This window comes from Lepidochelys olivacea (genome assembly GCF_965140295.1).
Source record: "Lepidochelys olivacea isolate rLepOli2 genome assembly, chromosome: 8".
Lineage (NCBI taxonomy): Eukaryota > Metazoa > Chordata > Testudines > Cheloniidae > Lepidochelys > Lepidochelys olivacea.
This window is the reverse complement of record NC_140418.1, coordinates 57,370,364-57,382,174: the sequence shown is the minus strand read 5'-3', so window position 1 is coordinate 57,382,174 and position 11,811 is coordinate 57,370,364. Positions and strand designations below refer to the sequence as shown.

General features: G+C 38.9%; 1 protein-coding gene across 1 annotated transcript in view; it reads right to left on the bottom strand.

Moving 5' to 3' along the window:
* Nucleotides 1–925: 925 nt before the first annotated feature.
* Nucleotides 926–11,811, bottom strand: part of PLA2G4A (phospholipase A2 group IVA) — a 136,034-nt gene continuing 125,148 nt past the window's right edge. The window contains exons 16-18 of the mRNA XM_084637875.1: nt 9,865–10,060; nt 9,452–9,609; nt 926–5,764 (exon numbers count right to left, since the gene is read on the bottom strand). Coding sequence (XP_084494001.1) covers nt 5,633–5,764; nt 9,452–9,609; nt 9,865–10,060 — 486 coding nt within the window. The 3' untranslated portion in view covers nt 926–5,632. The remainder of the gene's footprint in view (nt 5,765–9,451; nt 9,610–9,864; nt 10,061–11,811) is intronic.

Sequence of the window (11,811 nt, the reverse complement as noted above, 5' to 3'; positions counted from 1 at the left end):
AACAGCAGGCTTTGTCCTAAAAGGGAGGGCATTAGCAGATATTCTGGTTCTGAATGGTAAATCCTTTTATTTTAAATCCACAGTAACACCAGGTTGCCATCTATGCGGACTCAAGAAAATTTGCTGGTATAAGCATATTGGAAAGGTCTGTCCTGCACTCAGTCACGTTAAAATATTATTGAGAGTTTTTATTTGTCTAATATTTTACCACCCTACTGGTGACGGCCAGTGTCAGACTGCGAGCCTTGATTGTCTTATGGTAATAAAATGGTCCCTCATGAAAAGATTTACAACACTCAAATGTTCCCTTCCCATCAGAAAAGTGAGTTGTCATAGATCTAGACCCCCTGTGCTGCCAGCTCACCAGACTTCTGTGAGGGGATCCAGACACTGAATCCCCCATGCACTTTCAGCTTCCCTAGGTCTCAGCAGGGTGCAGCACTGTTTCCTCCCTTGGCCTCTCTGCCACATTTCCTGGGCCCTGACTCTCAGTCTGTTACCCCTTCATGGAAAGGGAGCCCTTCAGCCAACCTGTCTTCATCCCCCAGAACCAGGGCTGATCTTTCCTAGAATCCCAATAGCGGTGTGCGCCTCAGAGAGACAGCACAGAATCTCTCCCAGAGTGATGTTTTAACACCACTCTGACAAGGATAAACATGGGCCAGATCTGTTCCCAAAAGTGGTTGAAATTTTCCAAAATTCAATTCTTCAACTAAAGGTTGAATTTCAGCTAAAATGACATTTTAGTTAAAATTTTCACAGAAGTTACATTTTGTTATGGACCAGCTGTACTGGTATGCCTTGCTCATATAAGTCCCATTGGTTTCCACTCTCATTAGTTTGGCACATCTGAGCCCGTATCACAATGAAATGTAAAGTACAGTGCAGTGTCTGAGAATTAGTGTATGCCTCCTGAAACAACGAATGCCACAAACCAAGTTTTATTTATATTTTGCCATCTGATAACATAATAATGTGATAATATAAATCTTACATTTTGTGGGCATCACAGATAATACATATTATGAAATAAAAATATTATCATGTTAACCAAAAGAAAAAATAGTATAGAATATCAGGGTTGGAAGGGACCTCAGGAGGTCACCTACTCCAACCCCCTGCTCAGCTATCCGGGAATTTTTGCCCCAGATCCCTAAATAGCCCCCTCAAGGATTGAACTCACAACCCTGGGTTTGGCAGGCCAATGGTCAAACCACTGAGCTATCCCTCCCCCCAATTATTTAGAAAAGAAAAATATTACAATATAAAGGTGGTACCAGCTTCTTCCTGTTTTCAATCATTTGCTGCAAATGTTTAAATTATGCATCAGTAAGATAAATTACCTTTATTTTCTCTCTTGATTTTAAACAGGTACTAATTCAAACACAAATAAAACCTATTCCTCAATAAGGGAAGTGTTTATTAATTACTGAGGATTACATATAAATTTAAGGAGGGATGTTGCAGTGACTATTAAGAAAATTTCATTATAATTGCTTACTTCCTCACGATATGAAGATCTTAGACAATTTAAAATGGTGCTATAATTCACAATAAAAGGAACCGCCATTGGATTAACAGTAATCTCTTTGATAAATGAGCAGTTGCTGTAAAAATTGTATATTGTGAAAATTATCAAATAAAAAATCAGATTAGCTTTCAGTAGGGCTTGCAAGAAGCAGTGTTGCTAATTGTGATTTTTATTATTTATACAGTGCCAAGTTTGGTGGGAACCTAATGGACAAGTAAGAAGATAAAGGGGGGAATTCCTGGCTCCACTGAACTCAATATTTTTGTCAGTGACTTTAGATTTCACTGAAGGTCCTTGCATTGAAGAGTTTACAATCTGAAGCCCTGATCCTGCACAGACTTGTGCATGTGCTTAACGCTGCTCATAGTGTGTAAGTCAGGCCCTCTCAGGAAAAAGGTTTGATAAAGTTATTGAGCTTCAGTCTGGAATGCTTACCTCTGCTTCTCCCACAAGTGTCTGTGTTTTCTACTGCACTGCCCACCACACATAGCAAGCCCTCCTTGAACAAAGCTGTAAATCCACTACCCTCTTCCACTTCAAATGCCACTTCTGCTGTGACACCTATGTGAAGTTAGCCAGCTAATGATTGCTGGGCTGAGTGGCAATCAAGAGAGAGCTAATATTATTTATTTGTAGAAGTAAACCAGATGCCCTTTCATCTTATTCATAACCATCTAGCTGTGCACACAGGTAACCTATGTCACCATGAGATCTCATCATCCTTATCTTCATGCTCCTTCCCTCCTCCCTATAGTGATTGTTACACCCCCTCATTGTATTGTTTTAAGCCAGACTGTAGCTTTTTAGGGCAATGATCACATCTTTATGTGAATTTGCACAGTGCCCAGCACAATGGGACCCTAAACCCAATGGAGATCTTTGAGTGCTATACAAATAAAACTAATAAATAATAATAAATTCACACAGAAAACCTTCCTCCCTCACTAACAACAAGGGCCTTGTTCACAATTCTCCTCACAGCAGAAGCCTTGAGATACCTTCATCCTCACAAAAGCTTTTAAGCCTATTAATAACTTGTCTATCCTTCTGACAACCCGACTTCAGTCACTAAGATTCAATGGGAGCTGTGTGCACACAGCTGAGGGTATAATTTTGTCCTCATACTTTTTAGAGACTGGCCAAGCGTTGTTGAGGGTAACAGACAAGTTAATTAAGTGCAAAGGATGGGTCAAAAATGTGGGATGGATTCTGTGCTGCCTCACAGCCCATGCCCATGGCTTGGGTGCTATAGCGGGGAGTATAAAACTGATCAGAATTTGTCCATGGATGTGAACTCAGATCACTATCTTGGAATTTTGTTGCTGCACTGGTGTTGAAATGTCAGTCCTCAAGTGCTGACCACATGGAGAATTTCTGTGACAAACATCTCATTGCCCTATATCTGTATTTCATTTTAGAAAGCATGTAAAATCTGCACACCAAATGCAGGCAATTTTTAAAAACAAAGAAATACTAGCAGAAAGTTACCATATAAGCATTTCTATAAGCATTTCTTATTCCCACAACTACAGGATTTGGGGCTTTTCCAACTTAACCACTAATGTAGTCCACCATGGCTGCAGCTTAAGTGGTATATGTAAGAAAATGTCAGCTCCTGAGGAGAAATTTAAAAATGCCTGCGTGGGAGCATACACAGACACACTCATTACTGACAAAGTTACGTTTCAAACACTACATTAGTTAAGGAGTGATGCATTTTTCACTGTCATCCAGAAATTTTAATCCTTTTCCTCATCTTTGCTGTGAAAATCCATGTTCTCTGAAGTGCTAAAGTTGTTTTCTCCTGCTGAATAGATATGTGAATCACTGAAAAATTATCATCAGGCACTAACACTTACTGACATGAATCACTGAGGACATGGAAGGCTGTCTTAATTAATAGTTCTGGAAAACTGCCATTACTTTTTGTGAAAATATTCAAAATGTTTTGGGAACAGATATTCAGCTAGAGCGAATTGTCATTGCTCCATTAAAGTCAGTGGTAAGTTACATTAACTGAAAATGGGACCAATAATCTTTAGTAAAGATAATTAAAAATATTTTTCTGCCACTAGTTATAAGAATCTCTCTCTCTCTCTTTTTTTAAGAGACATCACTATGTTCTTTGTGCAAGAAAAACAAAGTTCGAAATGCAGCTCCCTTAGGGATTTCGTAGACTGGATTTCTGGCATGGTCAGTCTGGCCAAAGGAGAGCAGTGATCAGGAAAGGGTTATCTATAAAAGAAATCTATAGGAAGAATCAACATTACTAGCTCTGATAAGTGGCAACTGCTGAGAAATTTTATACATTAGCACGTTCATATTGAGTAAAGAGCCAATCCTGTTCACACTGAAGTCAATGGCAATTTTACCAGTGATATAAAGTGGAGTGGGATCTGGGCCTTAGCTTCTAGTTTAAGTATATAGATCCATGAAATCCATGCCCTTAATGTTTTATTGTGTTGAAGAAATTCAATGCCTTTGTGTAGTAAAATAATTCATCCTGAATTGTACAGGTGTGTAAAATGTATTGGACAAGAGTCTGCATTCCAAGTTTTTCATATTTTGTCACATATTTGAAAACGGCATCGTGATGCTGTGTATAAGAAAGGTGACCATTTATATCACTGTTCTTACCACTGTAACACAATTTCCTTAAATCTTATACAAAGTGTATCATGTAAGGTGCCAATGGAAAAGTTATGATTTGCTAAGTATGATTATTCTGTTTGCATGCATGTATCATCTTTGTATCTGAAGTTATAAATATTGGCTATGTGCTGTTATCTTAAACCTGTGTTATATTCTTGTGTGACATCCTGCAGATAGGACTTACATTAGGGCCAGACAGCTATGTATTGATGGCCCATCAAGGAAACTCACAAAGGGCCATTTAAGAAACTCATCCCATCCAGATAGCTCTTCCTGAGGATGCTTCAGCCAGCGAGGAGCCAGTGGCCACCCCATGTGATTCAGCAAAACACGTAGAGGCATGTGATATGCTCATGTGACCCTGGACTCCATCTTGGGCCAGTAACTTTCCACAAACAGGGACAATGGGCTTTATTTGGGACAGTAAAATTCCAAGCACATGGCAGAGGATATAAAGGACCCTGAGATATCTCCATTTTGCCTCTTTCCTGCCCTAATTTTCTGGATTGTGGATTTACATCTAAAAGGAGCATCTTGAACTTTGAACTGAGGACCTTCCAATCTTTTGGAAGTTACCAGAGAGACTCTACAAGCCGGCAATCTATTCCATCATTGCTACAAACCTGAAATTAGGACTTTGCAATTGTTTGTATGTATGTGATCTATTAACCATTTATAACTCTCTTCTTTTATTATTAAATCTTTAGTTTGTTTACTAAAGATGGGCTGACAGCGTGGTATTTGGGTGAGATTCATATTGACCTGGGGGTATGTGTCTGATCCTTTGGGATTAGAAAGAACCTCACATATGGTGAAATGGGTTTTCAGTAACCCCCCACTATATTAGACTTGGTTGTAGACTTGTATATTAGACTTGGTTGGTAGACAAGGGCTGGAATGTTTAAAAGGGGACTGTGTTTGGCTTCTGGTTAACCAATGTGGTATCACAAAAGCTATTTTGTTACTGGTTTGGTTAACTGAATTATCGAATAAACCACCAGTTTGGGAAGATTGTCTGCCTGCTCCTTGCAGTCTGCCCTGCATGTGGCATTCTCAGTGTGGCCCTTCCAGGAACCCAGACACAGGCACCATTTTAACAAAACTTTAAAATGGAAAATATTGAGACAAAATATTCATGAAATTGGGAGAAGTTTTACAAAAACAGGAGCATTTTAAACCAAATTACTTTGCATCCAAAGCATGCACAATTCTGTATTTTTTTAAATAAAGAATGGCCATTTATGCCGGAATTTTGTAAATGTTTGTAGATGCAAAACAAAAATGTAAAAAAGTACAAATCACAGTGCAACATGAAATGTCACAGAAAAATGCTTTCCTCAGTTCCACCTGACCCTTTCACTTGAGCAATGGTGTGTTGTAACGCGTGTCCAGATCCAGTTACATAGATTTAGAAAATTTCTTGAAGGAGTGGCACCTGCAGTACATATCCTATGTATGGTTAGTGCTCAGAGGGTTCTTGTTGAAGTATTTTCTTGCCTCAACATTGCTGAGGGACACAGAGCAGCGGGATGGATTCTGTCTTCTGTATTCAATGCTTTCCACCATTGCTTGCTTGATCACCTGTAAAACAGAGTCAGAGTTCAGGGCAAAGAATTGATACTGATGGTGGTTTTTTAACTGATAGCAAAAAGCCATATCAGCTTGTACAACGGTTGCTCTTAATACCAGAAGCAAGCCAGTATTGCGTAGAAGAAAGGGCTTTAAAAACAAATAAACAGATCGTATGTTGAAATTTTTGAAAAAAAGAACATTGTTCCACGAAGAACATTTGCCAGGGTATGCAAGAGTCTGGGGAGGCAAAAAGGTCAGGGTTTTTTGTGTTTTTTGCCTCTATAAATCACTGCAAACTCAACAATTCACTCTGCCAAAAAGGGAAGAGCACAATAGCAGCAGCAGCTAAAGAAAGACAGAAAGCTAAATTCATCTACTTTGGCTTGATTTCATACTCCTTGGATCATCTAAAGAGAATGTTTGCTCTGCTAACTGAATTAGTTGAAGAACCTCATAAATTAGTCAGGTAAACATTTCTCATCAGCTGTTTCAATTCTGCTATGTAGACAATCTTGTTATGAAATAATATTCCGTGCCTTCTATAGAAAATTATACAGAACAGAAGAGGAGAGACTGTCTTTAAAAAAAGTCTATGTTAAAAATCCTAATTCTTTGATGTTGAAAGTAGAATGCAATATAGCCAGTAGGTGGCATATTTTGACCATGTACTTACTACAAAGATCTGAAACTTGCAGCAGAAAAAAATTACAGCTGTTGAATGAAATCACTAGAACAAAAATATACTTGGGCCCTGATTCTGATCTTGTTTAAAGTAATGCAAATCAGATGTAATGACTGGAGTTACACTGCAGTATATGAAATCAGAATTTGGTCCATATCGGATTTTGGGGTATAAATCAAACACTACAAGAATATTGAGATTTAATGGTAACATTAAATCATTAATATGGCTTCTAACTGTTTTAAATTTTACTTTTATTTCTTTAGCTCAAACTTAAAAGCATTTATTGGTTACAGTTTCAGCAGAACAAATCAACCTCTAACAGACTGATTCTGAGCTCATTTACCAAAGCATTATTTAAGAATTATATATCTTATATAGCAATTTTCATCCCTAGAACTCAGACCACTTTACAGAGATGGCAAATGTCACTATCCCCATTTTCAGATGAGGAAACAGAGTAGTGAAATCACTTGTTCAAAGTCACACGGCAAAGTAAGTAGCAGAGCTCAGAATACATTACATAGACTAAGGCCACAAGGGACCATCATGATCATCTAGTCTGACCTCCTGCACATTGCAGGCCACAGAACCTCGCCCACACACTCCTTTAATACACCCATAACCTCTGGCTGAGTTACTGAAGTCCCCAAATCATGATTTAAAGACTTCAAATTACAGAGAAATCACCATTTACTTTGTTTAAACCAGCAAGTGACTTGTGCCCCATGCTGCAGAGGACAGCGAAAAACCCTCAGGGCCTCTGCCAATCTGACCTGGGGGAAATTCCTTCCGGACCCCAAATATGGCGATCAGTTGGACCCTGGGCATTTCAGCAAGACCCAACAGTCAGACACCTATAGAATTCTCTGTAGTAGCTCAGAGCCCTCCCCATTTAGTGTCCCATTACTGGCTGATGAAGATATTTGGTGCTAGCAGTCACAAATTGGCTACATGCCATTGCAGGTAGTCTCATCATACCATCCCCTCCATAAATTTATCAAGCTCAATCTTGAAGCCAATTAGGTTTTTTGCCCTCACTGCTCCCCTTGGAAGGCTGTTCCAGAACTTCACTCCTATTCCCCTAGGCCACTGAACCACCTGGCTTCACCCAGTTACCTGGGAGGAGCTCAGATACTGCAATAATGGAACAGTAAAAACAAAAAACAGATTAGATTAGAATATTAACCCAAATTGGAATGAACCCTGAACAAGCACAAGAACTCAAACATGAAAAGCATTATAGATTTTGTTACAGTCTATCCAATTCTTCTGTTATGGCAGGAAACTATCAGTACATTAAAATAATCTACAGACACATATAAAATGAAATGCATAACTACAAAACAGGGAATAACTGGCTAGGTAGTAATGCTCCTTAAAAGGATCTGGGGATTATAAACTCTGGAATAGGATTCCAAGAGAGGCTGTGGAATCCCTGTCATTGGGGGTTTTTAAGAACAGGTAGGACAAACACCTGTCATGGATGGTCTAGGCCTCAGCGCAGGGGGCTGGACCTGATACCTTCTCAAGATCCCTTCCAACCCTATATTTCTATGGTTCTATAGCTCCTGAAACATTCTTTAGCTGTTTCTTTTGAATGGAAAATATCTCTGTTATTTCAGCAGCATGATTACCTCAGAGCTTACAAGAAGAGATCATCATGCATGATTGTATTTACTGCAACTCCGGAATTCCAGACTTTAAGACCAGATGCCAAAAGAAAGGGCAAAATTCTCCTCTCTGAATCTCACTGCCCATCTCATCCATCTTTTCCCCTGCTTTAAACAGGCCCCTATCAGTGTAGTATCTGAGCAGTTAAAATAGAAACAACTACTTTTTTTCTCCCTCCCTTCCCAGTCTGCAGGGGAAATAACTCCACCACTTCATAGTTTTGTGTTTATGTGTGCATTGCATGGAAGCACAAGTTCATAAACAACTTATCCAGGGAAAGCTTAATTGAACATTTTTCATTTAGGCCTTACCCAACTCCCATTATGATCAATGTCAGTCTTTCCATGGACTTTAATGGGCTGTAAGCCTGCCCTTAAAATTTGAAAGTCTGGAGGTCAGTTCCCAAGTCTTGGTCCAGCTGCTTCAGAGTTCAAGTGAAATGAAGCATCCTGGTTGTGGAGGGTCAAGGTGATCTCTCAGTGAACTAGGACCAAATCCCATGCAGGTGCTTTGAATATCAAGACAGTCTGTATTCACTGGGGAGCCAGTACAGAAGGGAGCACTGATTGATGTGTTACAGTGAGTCCAGAGTTGCTAGGCAGATGGGATGCTAGTTGTTTACTCACTGGAGCTTTTTCAGTGTGTGGCTTACCACAAATATAATGTATTGCAATAAACAAGTAACAAATAAATGGATCACCAAGGATAGGTTTGTGTCTGGTACTAATGGATACAATCAGCCGCACATGGAAATTGGCATTTTTTGTCATCGTGGCCATTCAGTCTCTTTCCAGAAACCAGATGCCATTAATAATAGGAGCCATAATGGAGAAGGCAAGCTGTCCCCTCCCTCTCCCTACCAAAATCACTTGGTCTTGTCAGTTGCCTTTATCAAGGTGCTGATTTGGTCAGTCACCGAGAAAGCTGGGACATGATGCTATTTACCTTCCCTGTTATAGGTAGTGTTATACATTCAAATTGGTATGTAGAACTTCCATTGAGATCTATGGGATTCTGCACACAAATCAAGGGCAGTATAGGATCCTTAAAAGTTAACTGGCTTCGTTTTTTGAAAGTGAACTTTTTCATCCTACTAGTTGGGCTGTGCTTCTTTTGTGAATTGTGTAAAAAAGATTAATGCAAAACAGCATAGATAACTGCATATACAAATACATTTGTGTGCAAGTTTGCACTTTTCTGCACACAGGCAGAAAAAAATTGAAGATTTTAAGCAGTAAATTTAGGGGTTTATTCTTGTCTCTAGTTAATCCTATCACTATGTGGACTCCCTAAAGCACCTCTGAACTGGTGTAAATCAGACATTTTTACACTGTACTTACATCTAAGTTATTCAGAGTGTTGAATTCCATTAGATCATGAAGCCTTTTGAAAGCTTCATTGGAATATTGGAAGTTGAAGGTAGAGAATGGCGTATTAGGATCATCAAAAATATCAAAGTCAGCAAAGTCCTTCTCTCCCTGAGTTTCCCTTGGAACACCTATAGAGACAAAAAAAAACCAGGGACAATATTTGATCATTTTGAAAAAATAAAACGGAAAGTTTTAAGAGATTAAATATAAATTATATAACAATAACTTGCTTTTATATGGGGCTTTGGAAATTGATGGCCATTATGGAAAGATTTCTAGGTCTTTCTGATAAAGAGTATTCACAATGTAACAACTGATATATTAATTTCTTGTTTCCAGGAACACCAAGATTTAGTGTCTTTTAGTGTCTATTGCAAACACACCTGGAGCTTTGTATTTCCGGAAGTTGATGTTTGCCAGAACAAAGTGGATGATGGTTGGACAGTCTTTCTCTGTAGCCGTATTCTTGGGTTTGAAAACATAGCACTCCTTCAGGCCCTCTCGATCAAACACATGTGGATCTATTTTTGGAAAAGGAAGGTTGTTCATTTTGGCCCATTTTTCAGCAAGCAAAATTTCCTAAAAAAGGAAGTAAAGTTTCAAATGTTTACAAACAACCATCACAATTGGGGACTTTTTATTGAGGGTCACAGAGATAAACAAAGATAACCAATGATAGGAACAATCTTACAAACCATTGCTTTCTGACTGCAGCAGGAGTATCGGCATGAGTCAAGTGTTGCCAAATTGGGCTTGATATCTAAACACAAACAGTTTTTGGTTTGAAGTGTAGGCTCTCCTTTAAAGACTGCTCAATCCCAAATCATTAAAGTGAAGTTCCACTCTTAAAAGCAGGTCTCCAAATTTATTTTCTTATGCAACTCTGCTCCCCAGAGACTCATATCTGATGACTTTATTGATAAAAATACATTTTAAAAATGATTTTTACCCCCGTTACTCTTGGAGGGCCAACCGAGAAGGAGCAAAAATGAATTCCACCTTCAGTATCATCAGAATCGCTTAAAAAGCCAGTTAAACCTGTGTGAACCCAGTGAAAATAATGGGATTGTACAGTTGCCATTGAAGACATTATTTGAAGACAATGGAGTTGCACAGCTGTAATTCAGGGCCTAATTTGGCCTGCACAACCTTTATGACAAGTGATGATTCACGAAAAGGGGAGAGCTCATCTTGGCTCTCAGATTTTAGGATGAGTTTGCTTTGCTGACAGCTAAACAAAACCCCACCCATAATGTTATTTTTAAACTGACCACCACTGCTATGGAAACCAAAGAGATTTATCAACACTGACCCACAGAACACTACGTTTACATAAGTACTTCTCCAAGCAGAACTGCATTTTAAATCATGCTACAGCCAGGATGGAAACCTGAAAAATAGTATGTTGTTTTCTCATGACAGAGAAGTAAACAAAATCATTGGCAAACAATGATTCAAAAGCACATAATGTGGGCATATTGTGGGAGGTTAGGGAAGACCAGTCTATATTTAACCATGTGTAATCAGAATGAAATAGGATTTTCCTTTAGGAAACCATTTTGGACACGCAAGAGACTAAAAGGCAGTGGATATGAAATAAAAATGGGTGAATGCAGTCATTGTCTTCAGCTGGCAGATTTCACTATGTTTTGCAGAGATAAGACATATTTCAAATCTACTGCAAACAAAGGGCAAATTCTGCAGTGATGTATGCGCTGTGAATACAGACTTCTTCAAATAAATTGTACTCATTCTTTTTCAGGGAGAGTACTAAGCAGCATGGTATATAGAAACAGCAGCTTCATTGACACAGAATCATAATGTTCTCACTGAGCTCATTTGAGCTATTCAGCCACATTCTGATCTCATGTTCACCAGTGTGAATCTAGGGTAACTCCACTGAAGCCTGAAGTGAAAGTACCCCATATTTGCCACAGTGGGAACTGAGATCAGAATTTTGCTCAGGTCCTTCTTGGCAGAGTGAAAGTGGCTAGCAGAAAACTACTGTCTCCAGATTATAGCTGGGTGCTAGGTGGAGGTATGTCAGTATTTCTATCATACACGTCAGTGTTCAGAATTAATAGCTCAGTCTTTTAAGAGATCACTTTGAGACAAAACTTCATGCATTTCATTTTTGTTCTTTGCCAAGCTCCTACCCTTCTGTCAAATGGCTTTTAGAGTTGTTGGGAGTTTTGATGGAATTTATATAAGGTCTAAAAGTGCATGAAACCCTGTTGCTATTTTTAATAAATATCTTAATGTTGCTATATTGCTACCTTCCAATCTGCATGCAAAGTACCTACCAACAGACAGAAAGCTCAATGCACAAA